The following is a 27,334-nucleotide window of genomic DNA, read 5'->3' as shown; positions in this document are numbered from 1 at the left end:
AATAGACAGAGTACAGGATTTTAGACAATGACAAAACACATCAAAAGTAGGTACAAAAAGGTGTGAAAACTTCTCTACCAATCTATCATTCTGAAACAGGAAGAGACAGAAGTATCGTTTACATCAGGAGTCAGCAAACTTCTCTAAGAGCCAGACGTAAGTAGTTTTGTGCGTGAGCCGTGCTCTGTTGCCGCTACCCGACTGCGCTGCTGCGGCGTGAAAGCAGACAGTACATAAAGGAATGAGTGTGGCCATTTCCATACAAATGTATGGGCGCTGAGATCCGAATTTCATACCGTTTTCATATGTCACAAAATATTCTTCCGATTCCCCCCAATCCTTTTAAAATGTAAAAACCAGTCATCTCCAGGCTGTACAAAAGTACATACAGACTAGCTTTACCCTGCTGGAAGTAGTCACATGCTTATCCTGACAAACTCTGAAAACAGAATGTTAACCTACTTCTGCCAAAAGCATGAGTTAGTCCTAATCTAATTAATTTGCACAAACAATTTGTTGGTATTACAGAAGACAGAAATTCAAGACTGAATTTTCTGAAAAAACCTTCACATAACTGATAACAGAACTGAAAGTTTAGTATAATGATTTAAAACAAGGGAAGATACACTTCTCCCAGTTGGATCTATATGTTTGTGAGGTATCAGCTGCATTAAATCTAATTAAAAAAACAACACTTAGATCAGATCTTCATCAAGATAATAAATTGTTAAAACAACATTTTCAAAAACAAGGTGACATATTCAGTCAAACTCCTCTCACTAAACACAGGGGTGTGCAAAAGTAAGTTTATGGTTGTATGCGAAACTGAGTTGATTCTTGTATTATTATTTATTAATGATTGTGTTACTTTCCATACAGACAACTGTAAACCCACTTTGCTCACCCAAGTTAATGTGCACGCACACAATATGTTTTAGTGAGAAAATATTGTGTATTATAAGAAAAATTTAATTATCTTTATTCTCATTCTTTATAAAATTGTTTTATAATTTATGTAACACATTATTATGAATGTTAGCATATGTATATGGTTTCTAAGTAAGTATATATGCTTTAAAAACAGTCCCTAACCCATAAAGAATCCTCAATAAATATACAGTATCTTCGTCTTAACTAAGGTACACACTCGAATTCTTCTTTTACTGATCAGGTACATGAACAAAATGTTCGGCATTATTGATCTAGGTAAGAAACGATGGTGGCGTGAAACATGGTGTCAGCAACATCAAATAGAAAGGTGGAGAGATTGCTTTATGGGCTTGAGGTACAACCGTTCTGAGTCCGAATGTGGGATGAAGAGAGGCCTCCGTGACGACTGTCTTCAGTGATGGCTTAGACAGAAGGAGTCGCCACATGACTTTTACAGCAGGAGCTGAGGTCAGGAATTTGGGTCCCAGCAGCGCTCCTCAGCCTACTGTGCCTCGTTTTTTTCACACGTAAGATGATAATAATTTACACTCTATGCCTCATAGCATTATGAAGAGAAAAACCACACACATCATAAAAATTTACTAAAATTGGCTGACAATTTTTTTAATCTTAGGATCACCTATCTTTTTTTCCCATGTTAAATGTAAGATTACTTTGTAAAGCATTCTTTCAACTGAGCATTCTTTCATTCTTTAATTTTATAGTATTATCTCAAAATCTAAGATACTAGGAGAAAAAAATATATATATAACTTTAGAGTTCTTCCATTTGACACTTTTAAGACTCAACTTTGCTATATACAAAGTATAATTATATTCAAGATTCATCATACATAGTAAATGAATTTAAATGTACATGTTAAATATACGAAAACTGTGCAAATTGAGTTTATTTAGAATAATCTTTAATTCTTAAACCTACACATGTATATACATATACATAAAATACATGCACAAAAATCTTTTCAAAAGAAAATGGTAAACTGAGATCATGAAGCCACAATTAAGACCAGAGAAAAACTTTCAGCACTTTTTCTGAAAATTCATGAATAATTGATTTGAATATAACTTTCTTCATTACTAAAATCATGTTAAATCAATGTAATTTCTTTCCCAGAAAGTTCGCGTCAATACTTTAGCCACTGTTAGCTTAGGGAGATAGCTAAGGGACTCCAAAGCTATGTTTTCTAGACATATTTCCATCAATTACAGAAACTGCATTTCTGGTACTTCACATCCCACTACAGAGAGGGAAAGGGTTCTCTCTGTCTGTTTTCCTTCAATTTCATCTAACAGAATATACATGTAAGTACAGAAGGGTGGAGCTTAAGCAGGTAAGAAATCAAAATTAACATAAGTACTATAACATATCTGCTTTCTTATTGAATAGCAACACAGTCAGAATTTTCTTCTAGCCAGACAACACTGGAAGAAAGCCTTATGTTTCTGTATAGACCTGGTACCTATAAAAATGTAACAAGACACACGGCTAGCTCCTGCTCCAGACCTTTGACTTCCCCATCTCCTCCACCTTAAATTTCTCTTCCTCTCATTTCTGACGGCTAGCTAACTAAACAAAATATAACTTAGTTTTAAAATGTTCATGAAACAAAATGACCCCCAGAAGGACCGAGGAGACATGTGGAGCAGAAGGTGCACAGATAGCTCACGTCTGTAGAGTTCCACGCAACGTAATCCTACAAATTGTAGAATATGCATTTGACAGATTACTCTGTCATTACACTGACTATGTAGTAACATGAAAAGAGGTTTATTTGGGGGGAAAACCTATAAAATACAGTAGGATTACAACTATGTGAGCAAATACACATACCCAACACTGAAATATATAGATGCTGCATAAATACAAATTAAAGGATAAAAAAAATTCCCTCTAAAATCTTGCATTATATCAAAAGTTTTGAGAACAAATTTCTAAGAAGAAAAATGTAGGTGAGTGGTAACATTAGTCATTCTAGTACCACACGGATGTTTTTGACAAGGAACATTCTGGGGGCTAACCTAAAGGAGGCACTCCATGGCAGCAATTCTCCACAGCAATCCTCTACCCACCCTCATGAATATTTATAAGTTGTCAAAATGATCAGGGAGTATTTTTAGCACTGTGGGGGCAAAGCTAAGTGTGACAGTTAATTTTGTGTCAACCTGACTGTGCCCAGATATTTGGTCAAACATTATCCTGGCCGTTTCTGGATGAGATGGACACTTACATCAGCAGGCTGAGTACTGCAGACTGCCCTCCAGAACATGAGTGGGCCTCATCCAATCAGCTGAGGACCTGAGCAGAGCAAAAGGCTGACCCACACAGAGTTGAGAGAATTCTTTCTGCCTTCAGACTCAACTGAAACATCAGCTCTTCCTGGGTCTTGAGCCTGTCGGCCTTAAAATTAGGATCACACCATCAGCTCCCCTAGTTCTCAAATCTTTGGACTTGGACTGGAACTACACCATCAGCTCTTCTGGGTCTCACCCTGCAAAACTTGGGACTTACCAGCCTCTATAATTCATATCAGCTAATTCCTTGTATGTCTTTTGTGTGTGTATGTGTCAATGTATATACACACATCCTATGACTTCTTTTTCTTGGAGAACCCTGACTAATACACCAAGCACACGAAATATCCTACAACATCAATAGCACTCCTGTTGAGAAACACTGTTTGAGTTGGGCAAAAATGCTGGTCCCAGAAGGAGGCTGCAGGTAAAAAGGTGCACCTTCTAGTAGGGAGATGCACCTCCTTAAACTCCTCACATCATCCCGTACCAGGTAGACACCAAGGGTTTGACATCTTTGTTGTAGAAGTCACACTGAAGTTACTCTAAAGCAGTCCCGGAATACTCAGTAAAAACCAAGATTAAAATCTACCTTCTTTCTTTCCACGTATGCATTTTAAATAATTTGATACCAGTTGCCCATAGTCTTCTTTCCTTTTCACAGCATTTTAAGTTGCAGACTCTACATTTCTTAAGGATTTTCTTTTTTCCTTAGAGGACTTATAAATATGCATAAACCTAAGCATATTTTTCTCCAGATTCCCTCAAAAAACAATTCTATCAATATATAAAAATCAAGACTTTGGCCAAGATGTAAATAGACCAACCTCGAATAGACTAGCTGTGAGTTCCTCCAATTCCTGTCCAAGCTGATCCCGCACTTTGGAAAGCCTCTCACACTCTTCATCTTTTAACTTTAGTTCCTGTGAGAAATCGATCATTTTACTTTGGGTTTCCATAGTTTGAAGTTAGACTCAGCAGACTATATAATCTTTACTGGTAAAATTACAAAATAGTAATCCTATTTCCTTCTACAACAGTCACAGTGAAATGTTTATATAGCACTGGCTATACAGAAGACAATTGGGCAAAACTAAAATTACAAATAATTCTAACTCACTTATTAAATTTTCACATTTCTTTGATAAAACATCCAAAGATTAAGTATAATTGTATATTACAAGTGAAAATAAACAATTAAATGATTTCATTCTTTTCTCCCTTAACTTTTGTCTGAACATATTTATTTCGATCAAGCAAGCAATTTCTTCAGTTATGTTTAATTGTTTCAATTCATATTCAGTTCAGGTTGTTTCCATGTTTACTTACAAAATTTTTTACTTATAATTTTATGTACCATATCTCGATTAGTTTAAAATTTCCATTAGATTATAGCATTTTAACACTAGAACCAGAGGCAAATGGTACATATTTAAAACCTAGAAAGTTAACAACAAAAATTACATCTTACATTTATACACGACTCCCAACAGAACACAAAAAGATGTTTAAAAAAACTCCTATATTAAGATGTTACAGTACAGTGTCAGATGGGTATGAGATTTGGTGGGATGATTACTTAGTAAATTATGTAATGTCTAATCACTATGTGTATGTCCACTCTAATTGAAAAATTTAAAATGATATAAATTTTAAGGTTTTTTACTTATTGTTTATTTACAGTTGATCCCATTTTTCCCCATTGCTCTCCCCTGCCCTGCCTCCCCACCCCACTGTCTTTGTCCATGGGTCCTTTATATACGTTCTTTGCCTTGACCTTTCCCCTTCTTTCCCCTGTTATCTCCCTGCCCCCTCTCCTCTGGTCACTGTTTGTTCTTTAGTTCCATGTCTCTGGTTCTATTTTGCTCACTTTTGTTGATTAGGTTACACTTACAGGTGAGATCATATGGTATTTGTCTTTCACTGCCTCACTCAATTCACTTAGCATAATGCTCTCCAGTTCCATCCATGCTGTCACGAAGGGTAGAAGCTCCTTCTTTCTTTCTGCTGTGGTACAGTATTCCATTGTATAAATGTACCACTTTTTTGACCCACTCGTTTGTTGGTGGATACTAAAAATATGGACCACTGCACAAATTTGTGTCATCCTTGCACAAGGGGCCACGCTCGTCTTCTCTACATCGTTCCAATTTTGGTAAATGTGCTGCTGAAGTGAGCATTCAATCTTTTTTTAATTTTAAAAGACGTTACAAATGCAATTTTGTATGTTGCTCTACATTAATCTTTCAAACTTAGAGATAAAGAAGTTCAAGCTCCTTTTGTATTGGTCGCAATTACACTAATAAAATAATGGGTTGGATGCATTATAACTGGTGGCAGCATAGTTTCTGCATCTCCCAAGGACAACTCCTGAAAGCTAAATATACCAACTGTGACATCAGAAGAACCCAATGACTACTGTGTCTTCAATAAAAGCAGGTAAAAGAGAATCCCCTCAAATCTTAGACCACGAGAGGATGGGGCTCCACTGCCAACGCCACGGAATCGGCAGGTGTGTGGAAGGGAAGCAACGGAAGTAATGGGACCACAGCAGGACCCTGCAAAATCTCGCAGCCCAAATAATCATTATAAATAACTCAAAAGAAGAGGATTCTACCATTGGTGGAAACTGGAAAAACGAATCTGAAAACAAATGAAAAAAAGGGAAAGGTTTTCCCAGGCTCCAAGTTGTAGGTTAAGTACAAAAATCCGTCCCAAGGCAGCAAACAGTGCCGTGAAGCTCTGAACTTTCAGGTATCTCAAAGCAAAGAAACCTTTTCAGCACGGAACTCCATGCTAAGGAAACAACTTATAATCTGAAACCAAAATGAAAAACAGGAACAATGGAGATAAAAGTTTCAGATATGAAAGGAAAAAGGTGAGGGCAAAGTTCCTAAGGAAAAAGATCACAGAAAATACTATAAAAATAAGTAGCTTATGCTGTAATGTTAAGCCTGTAAAACTCACAGAGACACTGGGCTAGAAGAGGAGAAAACCTTCTGGATAAGGCTTAACTCTCAGAGATAGAAGCAGCTAAGCAGATACACTCAGAACAATAGAAGGGAGAGCTGTCCTGGTTTACCTACACCTTCACAGGACCCTCTCCTCCTAGTGGTCCAGGGAAATCCAATTCATTGAAACATGGAAAACAAACAAAAATATATGAAATTATCATAACAAAATACTTAAATCACAAAGCCAATCCACCTACAAGGGAAAGAAAATCAGACTGGTGTTTAACATCAACAGCAGTTAATGCTAGAAAACAATGCAGTAATGTTTTTAAGATACTCAAAGGAAAACAAACATGAGATGAGGATTTTAAATCCAGCCAAAGTGTCCTTCAAGTGTAAGATCAGAGGCAAAGAGTTATAAACCTGTAAAACTTTAGAGAATCTCTTTCCCAGAGCACGCCTGGGTGATCCAGTGGAGAATGAGTTTCAGATAATCAAGAATGTACTGAAGAAGATTTAACATTAAAGACAGGACGAGAAGTAAATGTATTTAATTACAGAATGACAACAAAAAGATGGGGATATCGAGAGAATGAAAACATAAGCCACAGACTGGAAGAAAATACCTGCAAAAAAATATGCCTGATAAAGGATGGTTATCCAAAAATATACAAGGAATTCTTAAAACTCAAGAGTAAGAAAATGAACAATCTGATTACAAAATGGGCAAAACATCAGAACAGACACCTTACCAAAAAAGATACACAGAGGGAAAATAAGCATATGAAGAGATGCCCCGTGTCATATGAAATCAGGGAAATGCAAACTGAAACAAGTACCACGATTCAATGGCCAAAACACCAGAACACAGACAACACTAAATGCTGGTGAGGATGCGGATCAACAGGAACTCCCCTTCATTGCCAGAGGGACTGCAAAATGGTGCAACCACTCTGGGAGACAGTGCAGCAGTTTCTTACAAAATTAAATGAATTCTTTTTTTTTACTATACATTAAGACTATTTATTGCAACAGTGTTTAATATAGAAGAAGGTTAGAATTAGCCTAAATATCCATTAATAAAGGACTGGTTAAGTAAATTACTGTAACTCCATACAATGAAAAGGGCTCGATTTCAGGACTGGGGCTATGGGTCATGTGAATGCTGAGAGATAGTCAAGAGAGCTTAAGTAAAAAATTCAAGATGTGAACAGCGCTTACATATCTTTACATATTTCAATAGGTAATATTTACTTTCATGCATATAGAAAGCCTTTCTGGGAATACAAAAGAAACTCCCACCATGGTTGTCTCTGGAAGGCAACTGGCTGGCTGACAGGCTGAAAGCAGTCGGACGAAAACTAAACATCTGTATTCTTGCCATACGATCCAGCTTCGCACTCTTTGACATTAAACCAAAGGGGCTGAAACTTATGTCTACACAAAAATCTGCACTCAGATGTTTATATATTCATAACTGCCAAAACTGGAAAGCAACCAATATGTAGATGAATGGCTACAAAAATTCAGTAGGTGAATGAATGAATGAACTGTGGTACGTCCAGATAAAGGAATATTACTTAGCACTAAAAGGAAATGAGCTAGCGAGCCAAGAAAAAGCATAGGAAAAAATAAATTCTATAACTATATAAGTTAACTCTATAAAAAAATCCAATCTGAAAATGTTACATACTGGGTGATGCCAACTAATGTGACAAACTGGAGAAGGTAAAACAATGGTTGACAAAGATTAGAGGCTACAGAGGATAAATAATTAGAGCACGGAGCATTTTTAGGGCAGTGAAACTATTCTGGATGATATTATAATGGTAGATACACGTCATCATACATTTGCTAAAACTCAGAGATATACATGCAACACCAAGAGCCAACCCCAATGTAAACGCAGGGCTCTGAGGGATGATGACTGTGTTGAAGCAGGTGCATCAACCGTAACGCACGTGCCACTCCGGTGCGGTCGACCGTGGAGGAGGCTGTGTGTGTGGGGAGACAGGGGCTTTTCTGGGAACTCTGTACTTCTCGCTCAATTTGTCTGAGAACCTAAAATGGCTCTAAAAGTAAATTTTCCTTTTTAAATGAGGATAAAGCTGGCAAAATAGTTATGTAAATGTTACAAGATTTGAGAATGTAAGGATAACACACAAAAATAGGAGATGGATGAAACTAAATTCACGAATATCTTAAATAATAACTGGAAGTAATGGGAAGCAAATCACTTTGAGGCTTACAAATCAATTAGTACAAACCTAAACATATTCAACACCACAGGTACTAACATCAAGATATTTAAACTACAATTTAATTATACAAGAAAAAGAAAAAAACAGTAACTAGACAATGTTGGTATTGTTCATCGTGGGGAACAAAGACAGAAGCTAAAGAAGGGCTAAGAAATGTTTCTATCTTCAATTAAAGGTAACAGAATGGAAATGAAACTTCCCAAAACACCAAAAAGGGAAGAAGGAGGAGGTCACAAACAGAGCACAGAGTAAAAAGACAACAAGTGTTTTTGAAAGTCATGTAACAGAAACAAGCCCAAATGTAATGCATTTATCAATAAATGCAAATGATCACAACTCACCTATTAAAACAAAATTATTTCCAGATTGGCTAAAAAAACTAAAATCCATCTTTATGCTCTACACAAGAGACATACCTAAAACAAAGTGATTTAGACAGATTAAAAGTAAAAGGAATACGCAGAAAAGTGTACTGAAAAATATAATACAAACAAAAATAATAGGGCTGTCAATCTTGGTAGCAGGCAGACTAGGCAGAATATGGAGCAAAATCATTAAACATAAGGAAATTTCATAATGCTAAAGACTACAATGCAAAATGAAACCTTTAAAATACTCCCAAATATAAAAAACAACCTAAACAAATAGAAAGAAAGATATCTCATGTTCTTGGATAGAAAGGTATCATAAAGATGCCAATTTTCCCAAATTAATTTATAAACCTATAAATGCGTATATTTAATACCAGGTTCTGTGGAACTCTAAAATTTCACCAATTTGTAAATATACAGGAAAACTAAGTCAATTCATTCAACATTTCCTGCTAGGCAGGCGCTATGGTAATCCTTCAGTATACAAAACCAAGTAAGACACTACCCCTGATAGGCTTTCATCTATTAGATTAACACATATGTCATTCACGAAGGCAAAATTCATGAACTGCTCCCTACAGTCTACCAAAGTGGCATAAAACTCACCCTAATACTAAAGACACTTTACATGTGCTCAATTTTTCCTTTCCAGAGTTAGTTCCTTTGATCCATCCTGTAAAACTAGAGGTAATTTGGTCTGATTCATTCTTGTGTCATTCCCCCACCTGACCCCAGACAGCTAGGCTAACCCTTTCCCCGTAAATGTAGGATAACCTTTTCTTTTTGCTTCAAGGTCCAACTTAATGTAACTACATGAAGTCAAATTTGTAGCTCATGTGAGTATTTTTTAAGAGTTCAATTTGTACTTTTCATCACTATAATACAGTTTTCAAAATTTACTCCTTCAATGAACATTAAGTTTGTGTTCACTGGATGTTAATTTTTCTGTTGGCATCAGTACACTTATCTAAGTGGTGAAGACTCACAAAAAAAAAACGTGAGACCCGGTCCGTGATTTTCACGGAGTCATAGCCTATACTAAGGGTAGCAAATCTTTAAACAGATCCACTAGGCAATTTAGTAAGCACTATATTAGTAATATATACGTACTAGAAAATGTACAGAAATGTAAATAAAGAAATAAAACATTACAGTGTTATAGTAATTAAAAATGGGGAGGAGTGAATGCCAATAAGAAGATAATGCCAGAAAGTCAGGGTTATGGCCAGTCCTGAAAAGTCACGGCTAAGAAATTGAGACTTACTTTAAAGACAAGGAGAAATTCTCTCAAAGGCAATGGGGAGTCACTAACAGATTTTAAGCAGAACAGTGACAGTTGGATTTGAAATTCAAATGATAACTTGGAAAGTGTGACTAGGTTAAAAAAAAAGATTGGAGACAAGGCAAACAGTTGATCACTGCCATATTTTAGGCAAGAGATACAGCTTTAGAGTGGGAATACCAGAGGAAAGAAATTTGAGAGGCATTTAAAACACAGTGTCAGGACTCTTGCGCAAGTGTATTTCATTAACTTAAGACATAATTTTAAGATAAGCATTTCATTCATCACGAAATAAAAATGCTATCAATGAAACTATGATAAAATGCTTCTTTTTTGCTTAGAGTTTTCATTTTACACTTATGGAAGAACTCTTTCAAACTGACGAAGACACAGGCTTTTCTTACATGCCATTCTTCTCTTCTGTACCTTTCTTTTTGTCAGAGTAAGATCATTTTGAAGACATTTAACCAAATGTAATCAAGTCCAACAAATACAGCACCCAACTCATGTACCTCGACTGAATTAATCACTTGAACGGCTACAACCAAGTTCGAGCGCAAGTAGTCAGTGATGACTGTCATGACTGCAGCCCAGCTGAGAGCAATTTTAAAACTCATACTGATTTCAGAGAACTTAAAATAGGAAAAAGCGTACAATGCAGAGTCAGTGAAACATTACTATGTACACATGTCTCTTCTCTCCACCTAGAGACACCCTAAGGACAGGGTCAAAATTTTTTTTTTTCCCTCTGCAGGGCCTCACATAATGCCCTGAGTACTTTGGTTACTCAAGTAACAACTGTTTATAAAGAACATAGTAAATGTTTATACGCATCCTTAGCCACAGTTAGTACGACTGTGCCGAATGTGGATTTAGTACAGGTATGTGTTTCTGACTGACTTTCTCTGGCTGCAAGCTATCCCACTGGATGTTACTGTCCAAGTTATTTTATTCTCTTTTAGGAAAAAAACAATTAAAAGATGAAGAGTAACTCTTTATACCAGTAGGTCTCACACTTTAGGAAACACAAGAATCAACAGGAGAATTTGGTGAAAATGCATATTTTCAATCCTCAACACAGTAATTTTGTTTCAGCAGAATGAGAAGCTACATCTTAATAAGATACACTGAAGCCAAACTTCTGGCTCAGAATTCCAACGAAAACTGTTCTTCAGCAATGACCCATGGAAGGCCAAACAGGTGACAGACTAAATCATCACCTCCGGACATCCCCGTACCCGAAAGCCAATGATCACGTGGGTGCTCCCCCCTGCACACAGTACGGATTTGTTGCTGGAAAGTGGCAGCCCAGCTAGGGACTCCATTTCCCAGCCCACCACGCATCTAAGTAGCAGCAAGTAACTTCACACCAAAGCAATGTCATTGACAGTTATGTGTATCACTTCTAAGTCAAGGCTTTTAAAAACAAGCATACCTTCTCCAAATTTTCTTTTCCCTTCCTTCCATTGGTTAAGTGCAGATAAAAATAAAACTCTAAAAGACCACAAAGATCTAAGACAGAAGAAACACAGACCTGTAAATTATTTCATTTTCAAAGAACTCCCTATCAACCAGGAGCATCTGCTTTGGAGTGTTAAAAGAATAAAAGTAAACTTCTATTAGGTTAAATCAGTAAAATTTAGGGGCTGCTTACAAGCAGCTAGTATGTTCCTAACTAACATATTATGCATGTGTGTCTATTCATACAACAATGTAACTGCATATACACGTATATATTCATTTAATCAACAAAATGTATCCATCACGTACTCAAGATATAATCATAAGTAAAAAACACACGCTATCCTTACCCTCACAAAGCTCAAAATTAAGGAAGTGTGTGTGTGTGTGTGTGTGTGTGTGTGTGTGTGTGTGTGTGTGTTTCTGTGCTGGGGTGGAATAAAGAAACGGAACTTTCCCTCCCAGTCAAGACAGAGGAACAGGGATCACATTTACCACCACCCCATCTGACACAATGAAAAGCCTGGAAAAAATATATGAAATGAAGATGCTTAAGTCAATGGACGTCAGGCAACAAAACAGCAATCTTCCAGATATGGCAGAAAATAAAAGGATCTCTGTGATTTGCCCCAGCTTATCACCCAAGGAGAAGGAAAGTATGACTACACAAGGATTAAAATAGTTATTTAGCTGAATTTCATAGTTTGAGAAGCTAGAGGAAAGACTACGTGCTAAATATAGCAAAGAAGGATTAGCAGAGTAGATACTGCAAAAGAAAAACAGTGACGTAGCCACAGAAACTCTCCACAATGAAACACACACACGAAAAAAGATTTAAAAGAATGCACAGTTTCAGTTAGCTGTGAGACAACTTTAATCAGCCCAATGTTCATGTAAAAGTAGTCTTGAAGGAGAAGTGAGAGCTTTTGAGGAAATAATGGCCAAAAGTTTCCAAATTCTATGAAAATTAACCTATGGATTCAAAAAGCTCAACAAGTCCCAAGCACAAAAAGCCTGAAGAAAACTACACAAACCTGAATCATGATCCAATTGCTTGCAGCAGGAGGCGTTGCCTGCAGAGGATCAAGGGTCAGGGTGGCAGCTGACTTTTGTGAGAAACAGTGCAGGCTACAAGGTATCGGAGCAGTGCCTTTAAAGCACTAAAAGAAAAGACTATCCATCTAAAATTCCTTACAGAGTGAAAATAGCTTTCCAAAAAGAGGTGGGAAAAAAAAAAGACCTATTCAGGTATACAACAGCTGAAAATAAAGTATCACCTGCAAACACACAGAACAAAACTGTTAAAGGGTGCCCTTCCAGCAGCAATAAAATGACGTCAGATGGAAATCTAGATCTACATGAAGGAGTGACGAGCACTGGAAACCACAGCCTCATGGGAAGACACAAACGGATTAGAAGCAAAAGGATGGAAAAATGGTAACTTTCCGGCCTCTGGAGAATGGCTTTGACTTCATTTTGATTCACAAATTGCCATAATTCAGGAGAGCAAGTACTAATATTACACTACCTTGTACTCTTCATTATAAAATCCACCACTCATATGTGTTCACATGTCATTATTATTTCCATTACCTCGACAATACCCCTAAATACAGCAAATTAAAGATTTCAAAAGAAATTATCAACTTCAGCTAGGAAATTAGCAACCTGTTCCAATCAGTAAATAACTACAATGAGTTTTTAAAGACGAATATATACGCTCAACAGTTTACCTCTGTTGTATACACTGGGACCTCACTGGACTCTGTGTCTTCAGACAGTAGAGTCTGAGCCAGACAGCAGAAGACAAATGCAAAAGACGTAAAAGGCTATTCATATCTCTTCCTGATAAGATATATTTAACCAAAATGTTCTAATATATCTGCATGGGTGTTTCACCATAAGCCATTCATTACAGCATTTACAGAGAAACATATATCACTGCACCCCCAACAGGTGCTGGGGATACAAAAATCAGTATTATGCTTTTGACAGACAAGTAGAGTAGGGACAGGGTAGAAATGCATGTTTCCGAAATGTCATAAGATGCTGAAAATTACACCTCCATAATGTCTGTCCTATCTTCCGAAGCATCTAAATGTAAATTTGCCCATTTCATCTAAGTTGACAAATTCACATAGAACTGTTCATATGTTTCCTGTAATGCATTTTTTACATCTGCAGGGTCTATAGTGATACTCCATTTTATTCCAGCTATTGAATGAAGTCTTATGTCTTGTGTCACTTTTTGGACAATCTTGCTACAGGTTTGTCAATTTCCCTGATCTTTTTAAAAAAACAAGCACTTTGTTTCATTCATTTTCTCTAGTTTTTTATTGTCAATTTCAGATTTTTTTTATTTTTATTTTTTCCTTCCTTATGCTTACTCTGGTTTTGCTATTTTTCTCATTCTTAAAGTGAGAGCTAAGATTGGAGACTTTTCCTTTTTTCTAGTTATGAATATTTAATACTATAAATTTCCTTGGGAAATTTAATTAGTCTCAGAAAAAGAATAATAAATATATGGCTGCAAGTCTGAGAATACACAGCAGAAATTTCAAAGACAACCAAGTGGAAAATAGGACAAGTTACCAGAAAAAGAAAATTCTCCAAGGTAAGGCACAGAAAATATTCAAACCCAGCTACAAGGCAAAGGTTATATTACTAAAACAATTCCTTAAGATAAAATGACTCAGGCTGAATGACTTCAAGTAAATGACCTTAAAGCCAATCACATACAAGAAGGGAAAAACGGACACGTGGAACAAAACCCACCAAATGTGCATTACAGATAATGTAAGGCAGGGAGCAGGCTCTGTAAGGGAAAGAAAACTAGTTTCAGAATCTGATTTTCCAGTCAGTACACTGAGATGAACTTCTTCACTTCTTCATCAATCTCATAGCTTCTTAAACGCTGCCCAACAGAAGCTGAAGCCACGCGCATGTGAAGGATAACTGCAGAACCATAATGATTTCATTTGGGTTACCTCACTCCATGGAAAAATGTTAATTTCAAATATAAATGTACGAAAGAATAAAATATCTTTTTGCTTACCCTCTGGGCTTTTGCAAGTTCTTCTTTTAATCTTTCATAGCCCTTTTCTCTGACTTCCAAAACAGACGGGCTTCGTAAACGGGACAGACTATCAGTACTCAACCCGAAAATATCATCACTGCCATCACAGGCATCTGTCACAGTAGCACCCTGCAGAAACTCCCTCTGGGCACTACAGTTGTCCTTTCTCGTAGTTGGTTTGGTTAATCCCGCTGTTACTCCAGAGGTAGAACTAGGTGCTGGGTCCGTGACATGGATGCTGTAAGGAGAGTTCAGCAAACATCAGCAAATGCTCAAATATAACTGACATAAACACAGGTCCGGAAACACTCAGGTCATAAACACACAAGTCTATCCAATTTGGCAGCGACTATATTTAATGAATAGCATGTCTTTAGTCAAAGCTAACATGTTTTAAGTCCTTAATAGCCAAAGGTGGCTAATGGCTATCATATTAGCACAGAAATAGAACATGTCCATCATTACAGAAAGTTCCACTGCATAGTGCTGCTCCAGAACAGGGGTCGGCAAACTGAACAGGCTAAGTCCAGCCTGCTGCCTATTTTTATAAGGCGCATAAGCCAAGAATTACTTTTACATTTCCAAACGGCTGAAAAAAAATCAAAATACTATTTTGTAGCGTGAGAAAATTATATGAAATTTAAAACTCGGTATCCACATATAAAGTGTATTGAAGCTTATTCCTTCAACACTGTGTATGACTGCTTTTGCACTTTAATGGCAGAGCTGAATAGTTGCAACAGAAACTGTACAGCACACAAAGACTAAAATATTTACTAGTTGGCCCTTTATATAAAAAGTTTGCTGTCCCCTGCTGGCAAGCATTAACATGTATTGTTGTTCACAGACAAGCCTATATAGTTCAAACTTTCTAAAACATTAAAATTTAAAATAAGGTAACCAAGCAAATTGTCCGCTTGTTTAAAACAACAGCACACTGATGATCTCCTACCTGATACCAGCTATTTCCGTACAATTAAAACGTCTGGGGGATGAATATACAGGTTGTGTAGGAAGGTCAGAGACGTCTAAGGCATTAGCCTGGAGAGGGGCAGAGCACAAAGACGAAGGGAGAGGCCGGTAGATGACACCTGGGGAGGTAGTCTGCTCGTGGGCCACCGATTCAAACACGCTGAGGAGGTCCGGAGAAGTAGGTGAAGCGAGGTTTACTTCATGGAAGCCTTCCAAGGGGTCATTAGCCATAGCAACAGCCTCATCATAAGATAACCTATCGTTAAAACAAAACGCAGGTAATTATTTTGAGATAGTGCCATTTAAAGTAAAATTATAATGTGTAAGTATAAAATGCATTTAACAGTCTATTAGAAAGTATTAGCTTAGGATAAGAGGTAGCAAAGAGAAAAAATGACAATCGTTTAACATTCATTAAGTGACCTCAGAGTACACATACTAAAAGAGGCAAACAGCTGGAGTTGGAATAAACTTGAGAGTGATACTAATACTGTTCAAGTGAGTTGCAAATAACAATGAGGAATAAGTGAAAGTTTGCTTGATACTTTTAACTCTGCTCTCACGTGGCACTGGTTAGAATCAGCAGAGGCAGTAGAGGATAGGTATTTAGGAGACAGACCCCACCTAGCTGTTCTGTTCTGCTTCACGCAGATTATGTTCCTTAGGATGAGTCAGTGTTTTTCTTTTGTTTTATATTTTTGAAATAACTTCAAATTTACATAAGAACTGCAGAGGTCTTACAAACCTTTCACAGAGATTATGAAACTATTAACATTTTGGAACCATTTAAGAATAGGTTTCGGACATGTTGCCCAGTATCCCTTAATACCTCAGTGTATACATCCTAAGTACAAGGGCAATCTCTCCTCACTGCCACAAAACCATCATCACAATCAGGAAGCTAGTGTTGATCAATATTACCATTTAAATGGGTTGCAATCAACTTTCACTGACTGTCCCAAAAATGTCCTTTGTAGGCAGCCCTAGGATCCAATCCATGATAATATATTACACTTCTCTAAGCCTTGAATATCTCCTCTGATGAGATGAGAACAGTGATAACAATACTTCCTTCCTTCTCCAAGTTGCTATAAGGATTAAGGAAGACAAGCCACATAAGACACTTGGCAGTGTGCTATTTATCTGGCACGTAGTATGGCCTCAATAAACATTGGTTATCATGGTCAGCCACTAACAATAGCATGTATGCTTCAGTTTCTCCATTAGCAAAAATATTTCCCATGACTACACAGTTATATCACAGAGTTCTCACGAAAACTAAAAAGTGTACCACTTTAATTTTCCACTTGAAGAATCTAAAAGAAGTCTCATAAATCCTTTACTGATTTTCCACTGTCTACAGAATAAAGTCTAAACTTATTAGCTTGAAAATGAAGGTCTTCAATTATTTGAACCCAACCTCTTTTCCAATTTTTTGCTTCCTGAAATAGTACTTGTATAATTATAATACATTCCAAAAGCTCCCCCAAATTACCAAACACAAGCACCAATGTTGGCCTACACCTCTTCATTAAATATTATAAAAACTTATTCATTAAGCTGCAAATTTTTACTGTCGTACCCTTAATAAAAAGTGTTAAAAATAAGCCAAGCCTTGACCAGTGTGGCTCAGCTGGGCATCGTCCCGCAAACTGAAAGGTAGCTGATACGATTCCCGGTCAGGGCACATGCCTGGGTTGCAAGGTTCAGTCCCAGGTCAGAGCAAGTACAAGAGGCAACCAATGGATGTTTCTCTCTCACACTGATGTTTCTCTCCCTCTCTTTCTCCCTCCCTTCTCCTCTAAAAATAAATAAATAAATAAATAAATAAATAAATAAATAATAAGCCAAATAAAGAATAACAAAGGCTGCTCTAAAGTTGGGAAAAAAGAGAGTTGCCTAAATATTTACATATTCTCTCAAAATTACAGGTTACATGCCATAGACATTCAAGAATATATACGGGCAATCAAAACTATAACTACTGCATCCACAAATGCCAAATTTCAAATCCAATTATTGTTCTTTTCATTGTACCAAATAGTAATTTCAGTCCTCAAAGAATAAAAAAACTAGTCCTTACATTTTCACCCAAAATACTCACTATGCCAAATGAAAGATCATATTAATAAGTAGTTTATAGTTTTAAATACTCAATTATAATTTATTATTTTTTATCAGAAAGTATTTTTCATTTCTTACTCATAATACACATACACAAGTATACACCAAGGAAGCATCTAACCCTGAACATTTCATTTATGCCTGAATATAGTTTACCATAGGAGACCGTTCCGCGTGGTGTGAGCCCAGACAGGACCCATGCCCAAGGATAGATTCTCCCCTGGGGAATCAGGCCTGCATTGTACCTAGACTGCTATGAGATTTGCTTTTGCTAAAACTCCCTCTCACCCTGAATTGAGGCAACAAACATTTACTGCAAAGTAACTTCCTAAAATCCATGCTAAACCTTCCAAGGATGAGTATAACAGGTTCAACCACTTTTGCCTTTTCATTTGCAAATATCCCTCTTCTGTAATGTGATTAGCAGCTTTCGCTCCTTTGTTTTCTGTAAAAGGTAACCACCTAAAGCAAACCTGGTCATAGTAAAGGAGGATCGTCATGTAACAGGCCCAGAAAAGAAATAAAGGCCTGTCATGGCAAGGGCCAAGGCTTTTTCTCCTCTTGAGAGAAAAGCTATGCTGTCCCTTTTCCTCCATCGGACTTGGTAGTCCATGTGAATTTCTCGTGCCTCATCCACAATGTGGTGGACCCCACGAGCTGGGGTCCACATTTATTACCATGAATTCACTTTATGGCAATAACTAAGGTTTTTATTACATTTTGAGAAATAAATTTAACTAGAGAGGTAAAATACCTACTCTCAGAAAACTACAGAACACTGAAGAAATTAAAGAAGATACAAATAAATGGAAGCATGCACCATGTTCATGGACTGGAAGAATTAACATCATTAAAATGTCCATACTACCCACAGCAATGTATAAATTCAATGCAATCTCTATTAAAATACCAATGACATACTTTAGAACAAATATTTCAAAAATTTATGTGGAACCAAAAATGACCTCAAATAACCTCAGCAATCTTGAGAAGGAAGAACAAAGCGGAGGAATCACAATGCTGATATCAAACTATATTACAAGGCCACTGTAATCAAAACAGTCTGGTACTGGCATAAGACACACAGATCACCGGAACAAAATAGAGAGCCCAGAAAAATACCATATTTTGCTGTATATAATGCACATGCATGATTTTACATACATTATATACAGGATTACTGTACCCATGGTACGTGATCATTACACTCACATATAATGTGCATCCTTAAATTTGGACAAAAAAGTATGCATTATACACAGCAAAATACAGTGAATCCCTGTCTCTACAGCCAATTAATATTTGACAAAGGGGGCAAAACCATAAAATGGAGTAAAAATAGCCACTTTAACAAATGGTGTTGGGAAACCTGGACAACTACATGTAAAAACAATGAAACTAGAACCACCAACTTACACCATACACCAAAATAAACTCAAAATGGACAAAAGAATTAAACATAAGCCATGACACCATAAAAGTCCTAGAGGAAAACATAGGCAGTAAAATTTCAGGCATCCCACGCATCAATATTTTCACCAATATATCCTATAGGGCAAGGGGAAAAAAAGGAAAGTCTAAACAAATGGGACTTCATCAAAAGCTTCTGCACAGCTAAAGAAAACATCATCAAAATGAAAAGTGAACCAACCATATGGAAAAACATATTTGCCACTAATCCCTCAGAAAAGGGTTTGATCTCCAAAATATACAAAGAACTCATATAACTCAAAGACAAACAATCCAATTTTAAAAAGAGGAAAAGGAACCTGAACAGGTACTTCTCCAAGGAGGAGATACAGAGGCCCACGAGCATATGAAAGATGCTCAACATCACTAGTCATCTGAGAGATGCAAATTAAAACCACAATGAGACTTCTGCCAAGATGGAGGTATAGGTGGAAACACTTTGCGTCCTCACACAACCAAACCTAAAAACAACAAAGTTTTAACAACAATAAACGCAACCAAACCACACAGAAAATTGACAATACAGAGTCCGAAAACAACGAAATGCTCAGCTAAACCAGTAAGAGGGGCGAAGCCAGGAGCAGAGCAGGTTGGCCAAAAAGATCCCCGACTGGGGTGGTGCGCAGGCAGCCGAAGGCGTGGATCCCGGGTGTGGGCTAGCTACAAGTGGACACAGGGAAGAGGCGTGGCTGGCTGGCTGCGATCGGTGGAGCATTTGCCTGCAGATAAACCAGTGAAGAGGCGAGCCTTGAGACCGCACAGCGCAGGGTGGCGGGTTCGCACATTTCCTCTCAGATAAACAGGCCGGGGCTAGCGGTGGGAAGGACTGGGAGAGCGAAGAGCACTGCCATTGCTCCCTCTCTGACCCTGCCTCCACCTACAGGGTCACAAACCAGCGACCTGGGTGGCCCCGCCCTGGTAAACAACTAAGGCTCCACTCCTCATGCGTAACAGGCACAAACAGATCAAAACATGGCTCAAGAACAACTGAGAGCCCCAGAGCCCATAAATCTAAGCAATGAAGAAATAGCCAAACTTTCAGATGCACAGTTCAAAACACTGGTGATCAGGATCCTCACAGAACTGGCTGATTTTAGTCACAATTTAGAGGAACATATGAAGGCTAAACTAATTGAAATGAATGGGAATGCACAGGAAACCAATAGCAATGGAAAGGAAACTGGGACTCAAATCAAGGGAGTAGACCAGAAGGAGGGAAAAAAAATGATTAAATAGAAAAGAATGAAGAAATAAGAACTCAAAAAAATGAGGAGAGGCTTAGGAACCTCCAGGACATCTTTAAACACTCCAACATCTGAATTATAGGGGTACCAGAAGGGGAAAGAAACAGCCACCAGTGGAAAACTTATTTGAACAAATCATAAAGGAGAACTTCCCCAATCTGGCAAAGGAAATAGACTTCCAGGAAATCCAGGAAGCTCAGAGAATCCCAAAGAAGTTGGACTCAAGAAGGAACACACCAAGGCACATCATAATTACATTAGCCAAGATTAAAATGAAGGAGAGAATCCTAGAAGCAGCAAGAGAGAAGGGGACTGTCACCTACAAAGGAGTTCCCATCAGACTGTCAGTGGATTTCTCAAAAGAGACCTTACAGGCAAGAAGGGGCTGGAAAAAGGTATTCCAAGTCATGAAAACCAAAGACCTACAACCAAGATTGCTCTATCCAGCAAAGTTTTCATTTAGAATGGAAAGGCAGATAAAGTGCTTCTCAGATAAGATCAAATTAAAGGAGTTCATCATCACCAAGCCCTTATTATATGAAATGTTAAAGGGACTTACCTAAGAAAAAGAAGATAAAAAAGATGAACAGTGAAAGGACAGCAAACTCAGTTATCAACAACCACACCTAAAACAAAAGCAAATTAAGAGGACAGCTAGATCAGGAGTGAACCATAGAAATGAAGATCACGTGGAGGATTAGCAACAGGGGAGTGGGAGAAGGAGAAGGGGGGAGAAGGTACAGAAAATAAGTAGCATAGACAGTAGATAGAAAATAGATAGGGGGGAGGGTAAGAATAGTAGGGGAAATACAGAATCTAAAGTACTTGAGACACGTGTTCATGAACTAAAGGGGGGAATGGTGGGGAAGGGGTGTGCAGGCTGGAGGGGAACGGGGGGTAATAAAACAAATGTAATGGCATAATCAATTTTAAAAATCAAAAAATAAATAAATAAAACCACAATGAGATACTACTTCACACCAGTCAGAATGGCCATCATAATCAAATCAACAAACAAGTGCTAGTGAGGATGTGGAGAAAAGGGGACCCTAGTGCACTGTTGGTGGAAATGCAGACTGGTGCAGCCACTATGGAAAATAGTATGGAATTTCCTCAGAAAACTAAAAATGGAACTGCCTTTTGACTCAGGAGACTATACCCTAAGAATCCTGAAACACCAAATCAAAAGAATCTATGTCCCCCAATGTTCATAGCAGCACGATTTATAATAGCCAACTGCTGGAAACAGCCTAAGTGCCCATTAGTAAATGAATGGATCAAAGAACTGTGGCACATTTACACAGTGGAATTCTATGCAGCAGAAAGGAGGAGCTCTTACCCTTTCACAACAGCATGGCTAGAACTGGAGAGCATTATACTAAGTGAAATAAGCCAGGTGGCAAAAGACAAACATGATATGATCTCACCTATAAGAGGAACCCAAAGAACAAAACAAATGAGCAAAACAGAACCAGAGGCAAGGAAACAAGGAAGAGACTGACAGCATCGGGCGGGGGGTGGGGGGGCAGGTGGATAAGAGGGGATAGAAGGGAAGGTTCTAATCATATAAATGACCCATGGACCTAGACAACAGGCTGGGGACTGACTGTGGGAGTGGGGTGCGGGGGCAGGAGGGGTGTGGCAGGGCTGGGGAGAGCCAGGAGGGAAAACTAGGACAACTGTAATAGAATTATAAAAAAAAACTTTTGGCATTTTATCAGTAACTGTTTATACTTTCTTCTAACCCATATACTTCTAATTCATCTCTATACCTCGAAGGGTCACTGAGTCATAGAATGTGAAAGCATGTGATTTCTTAAACTGTAAAATGGTACAAATCCTATGGAGGAAAACTTACCATCTAGCAATATGATATATTCATTAACCCAATAATCCAGCATGCCCAGTTTCAGGGCTTTATCCCAAAGATAAACTGGCAAAATAGAAAAGATACGTGTATAAAGCTAGCAGAACTATCAAAAGGCTGACTGCAGTCTTATAATAGGAAGACTAATTGAATGAACTAATAAGGTAACTCCTTATAATGAAGCACTATGCATCTCTAAGAGTCAATTATCTACATACTGCTATGAAGTGATCTTGAGGATACACTGACAAAGTTAAAAACCAAAATAACTGTGAATAGCAAGCTACGTTTTATCTAGGAAAGTAGAAAATATAAATTTACTTATTTATATATCATACGTATGTATTTATATGTATACCAAGATCTGTCTGGAAAAAGTCAAGTTACCGTTAATACATCAAGAACAGTTTGAACAACATCAGTGTAACCTGGCAGCCAAAGACAGTGGACTGGAATGTGCATGCGTGAACAATGACGACTTCACTGTATTAGTCAGTGGGGGGGGGGCAGTAGACAACGTTGAGTGAGTTGGTGCACTGTGTGGCCATCTCATTCAAAATGACTGAGCGAGTAGAGCAACGGATCTGCACCAAATTTTACATTAAGCCTGAAACTATTCAGATGATTCAGAAAGCTGCAGCTATAGGCAACTTGTGATTGGCAGCTTCATCAGGACAATGCACCCACTCATGCATTACGTTTCATGCAGAGATTTTTGGCAAAACATCAAATCACCCAGGTGACTCAGCCCCTACAGCCCAGATTTGGTGCCCTGATACTTTAGGCTTTTGCCAAAGTAAATCACATTTGAAAAGGAAGAGATTTCAGTCATCAGTAAGATTCAGGAAAATACAACGGGGCAGCTGATGGTGACTGGGAGAACTGTGTGAGGTCCCGAAGTACCTACTTTGAAGGGGACTGAGGCATCATTGTCCTATGTGCAGTTTCTTGTATCTTCTTCAATAAATGTCTCTATTTTTCATATTGCACAGCTGGATACTCTCTGAACAGACCATTAGAAATGGAAAGGATAAAACTAAACAAAAATCACTACTTATAGGAAGACGTAGAGAATGGGAAAAGGTGACAGGCATGAAATCTAGACTTTTCCAAACTGACCTTGCCTTATAGATTTAAATTGGAATTTAGGGCCATGTAAATAATTAAATAAAATTAAATCTTAAAACAGTATCCCTAAAAATAAAATTGAACCTAGCTGTGTATTGAAATGGTACCTTAACCACATAGAAAAAAAGCTATAGCAAATGACTTTGAAACAGTAATAAAACTATATATCTCTAATGCAATATATTCTAAGGACAAAAGGAAATGAAAAAAACTGTAAACTATCTTCAGTAATCCTATTAGCTGTAATGATGATACTGCTGTACAGAAACTATTACACATAAGACTAAACAAAAAAGTTATTATGTCAACATTATTATATCAAAAGTTATTATGTCAGAACTAAGCCTTTTAGCTCATGAGAGGATACAAACGTAAAATCAAGGCCGTTAAAACTCTGAAATCCTAAATTGTAATCAGAAGTATCAGAAAAAAATTATATTAAAAACTGATTCTTAACGTTATTTACTAAAAAAAGTCTAGCAATAGTAACCAGCTCCAGCACAACTGTCCCTAGAATAATACCATTTCCTGAAAGAAAAAAAAAAAGAACAAGGACTCCTTGCAGAAACGGTGGGTTCCAGGCCCGGGGCCCGAGCGTACAGAAGGCCCCGTGACAGCTTGTTGTACAAGGAAACAAGGAGGCAGGAGAGTCGGCAGAGACTGGAGTGGTGCCAACAAGACTCCCACCGACCAATCACGGGGCAGTCTGAACGTTAAAAGGGTAACATCTGTAAAGCACTGAAACATCTTTAACTGTACGAGCTCATGATGATACTCAAAACAAAAACAAAATTTCACTGCTCCCTTTGATCAGAACTGTGGAACCAATTTGTTATTTTGAAAATTGGTAAAATAAAGAATCAAATATTTGTATCTCAATTTTCCTGCATATTATGAAACTGAACAGTTTATGAGACAAAGTTCTTTTGAAAAGAATTTCACTTAATAAATAAAACTCTGCAAGCCCAATGAATAATGGTTCTAGGTAATAATTATCAAGAGTTATTAGAACCCGAAGGTGAAAATCTATCTGGGGAACTTGATAATTAATGGATCAGAATGACAGGAACTGAATGACATCTTTATCACAAGAAGAGAAAAAGCAAACATTATGAAGATTAGGTAGTAAAGAGGAAATGAGCACACACACTACCGACGAAGCATTCTTGCCTCATAAAAAATACGAAGGACCCCAGTCCAAACAGGCATCTAAGTCTTCATCAGTTATTAGGAAATACAGAGGAGAGAGGAATGTAGTAAATAGATCATAGGGATGAAAACAGCAAAATCTAGACTTTGGGAGACTCTGCTTGACACACCACCTGGTTTTTTCTCCTTTGCCCAGGCTCTGAGCAAAGATGAGAAATGTCTCTGCTTCCAAAAACCATCAATATAGTAGGAAGGACTGACAAGTAGAGAAAATGATACATTGTGATTTAAGCCTTAGAAGATGTAAAAGGAGGAAGAGACTACACAGGAGGGGTAAATACATCAAACGGAAAGGACTTCCAGAAAAACTAAAGCAGAAGACAAGACCCAAGGTACAGGCAGGTAATAACAATAATGAAGACAAACCCTTTCCAGACACACCTAAGAGGTAAAAGCAAAGCACGTACAGAAAACACAAATATGCCTGATGAAGGAGAGGCGGGTTTGAATCCTGCCTCTGCCAAATTACTGGGACAGTTGGGACCTAGGCTGGCTCATCTGGAAATCCGTGCCTCGGTTTGAATCCTGCCTCTGCCAAATTACTGGGACAGTTGGGACCTAGGCTGGCTCATCTGGAAATCCGTGCCTCCGTTTCTACCACGAGGGACGCGGACGAAGGCAGATCACGCATCCAGCGCACGGGACTGCACCTCTGAGCAGCGTTTGGTTCTGGGAGGATGCACTTAAACACCAGATCGCTTCTGAAAAGGAGACTGTTTTAAGATTAAATTTAGTCATCTTTTTTCCAAACGTGAAATTTTCACAGAATGCAATTTAGCTGGTAAACAGTTAATAATCTCACTGGTCTAAAAATCTTTTGCTCTTTAAAATACATGGAAGCTTTAAGATTTTACATTCAAAGTTGTGATATGAGTAAGATAAACTGTTATTTTTAAGCAGTACTCTTTGCACTATTACGTAATGAGTAATTTAAAAAATCTAATTTCAATTGGAGATTAGCTCAATTCATAAACTACATTTGTCAAGGATCACTACTGACACGTGACAAAGTTGACTCTATTAGACTTTATGGTGAATTACCAATACAGCTTAGCTGGCTGATGTATTATTCAGCTTCAACTAATAAAACTGATTTCCAATCTTAAAGAAAACCTGCTTAAAACAATCATTTCTGATTCCCAACATACATTTCATGTCTTCTTTCTAGAAGCTGGCAATATCACAGACAAAGCAGCAGCCAATATCTACCGAAAAGTTAACTATGTGTCATATACTTTTGCTAAGAATTTCACATGTATTAACTCATTCAGTACCTATAAAAATCCTAATAACTTTCCATAAAAGTTATTTTTTTTAATAAAAATTAGTTTTCTAATTGCAAACACAAGGTATCTGTAGAACTCAAGAAATTAAGATGAACTACCGGCACAGTATTTTCAATTAAACATCTCAAGGACATGAGTAAAATAAATACATATAATAAATGAAATCAAGAAATTCAACCTAGTATATCAGTAGCCACAAAAATAAGATCTATTCCACCACAAAAAACACATTCCCCTTAGGGTTTGCTTGCAGGATTTAAAAAAAAAAAGCTATGATTTTAATCTTTTATCACCTTAACATGTGAAAATTAAATAATTTTAATTCTGTATTTACTGAAACCCCTCGAAGCACCACACTTTGGAAAGTAAATAATCTCCAACACAGGTGGTTACACGGCATCACAGCAGAGCAGCAATGACAGTACCTGGAAAAGGAGGAGAAGGTTCTAGTTTTGACCAAGCTCTAAGTTATATATGCAAATTTAGGCAGGTCATTCAACTTCTCTGAGCCCGAATATTTTAGTGACATTACAACACGTATGCACTTTCTAAAATGTGAATATGATCATCAATCACTTCAGGATTGATTCCCAGCAACATTTTCCATGTTAAATGAAGCTTTTAACAGTCTGTCACATGTGTTGCTTCTCCAGCCTGGTTTTCTGTCTTTTCTTTCTTTGTTAGTTTTTTTAGTGCAAACCCTCGTCCCTGACTGTCCCATCCGACTCCATCTATTTAGTGCTACGATTGGACCCAATGATCCTTATTGTGAAGTGTGAGTATACTCGTCTGTGGAAGGCAGCCTGCGTGGGGTCTGACTTCTCAATGGGAAAGATTAGTCAGTATCTGCCACCTCACCAGAAGTCTCGTACTCTGGAATCAGGCTCAAATCCTACCTGGGCTAGTCACTAATAATGTGACACTAAAGCCTTAAGTCTAAATTTGTTACCTGAAAAACACGGGTAAAACCTGCACCTATCTCATACGGCTGCCATGAGAATTAAGTCAGACAAGACACCTAAGGGGCTTAGCACCATATCCGCCACTTACCAACTTAAATTAGTTATTACTAATTATAATGTCTCTAAGATATTTTCTGAATACTTGCCAAATATCTTTGTCACTCTGTATCAGCACAAACATCATCATCAAGGAGAACAAAAAGTAAGCTGTTTTGTTGGTTTAAATGTATTACTAAAAATTAAAAGTTTATCGCCCTGGCCGGGTGGCACAGCCAAATGGAGGGTCACCCAGTACAGGAAAAGGCTGTGGGTTCGGTCCTGCATCAGGGCACATACAGGGGGCAACCAATCAGTGTCCCCCCAGCCCCCTCCCCACTCCCTCTCTCTCTAAAATCAATAAAAACATTTTCTCAGGTGAAGAT

The 27,334-nt window shown here is 37.7% G+C and overlaps 1 protein-coding gene and 1 non-coding gene across 3 annotated transcripts in view; both read right to left on the bottom strand.

Moving 5' to 3' along the window:
* The window catches only part of RAB3IP (RAB3A interacting protein), a 52,567-nt gene that overhangs the window by 17,027 nt on the left and 8,206 nt on the right, over positions 1 to 27,334 (bottom strand). Inside the window, exons 3-5 of one of the 2 annotated variants that reach the window (XM_037132155.2) lie at positions 15,603 to 15,878; positions 14,630 to 14,888; positions 4,073 to 4,168 (exon numbers count right to left, since the gene is read on the bottom strand). In XM_037132155.2, coding sequence (XP_036988050.2) covers positions 4,073 to 4,168; positions 14,630 to 14,888; positions 15,603 to 15,878 — 631 coding nt within the window. The remainder of the gene's footprint in view (positions 1 to 4,072; positions 4,169 to 14,629; positions 14,889 to 15,602; positions 15,879 to 27,334) is intronic. The other variant, XM_037132158.2, reaches the window with a different exon arrangement.
* Positions 5,320 to 5,425, bottom strand: LOC119039433 (U6 spliceosomal RNA). The gene has a single exon (XR_005080610.2). It is a non-coding gene; the product is annotated as a U6 spliceosomal RNA (small nuclear RNA).

The sequence above is a fragment of the Artibeus jamaicensis genome, unplaced genomic scaffold (assembly GCF_021234435.1).
Source record: "Artibeus jamaicensis isolate MK-2021 breed Jamaican fruit bat unplaced genomic scaffold, CSHL_Jam_final contig_233, whole genome shotgun sequence".
Classification (NCBI taxonomy): Eukaryota; Metazoa; Chordata; class Mammalia; order Chiroptera; family Phyllostomidae; genus Artibeus; species Artibeus jamaicensis.
The sequence above is the reverse complement of the archived record's forward strand: the minus strand, read 5'-3'. Positions and strand labels throughout refer to the sequence as shown.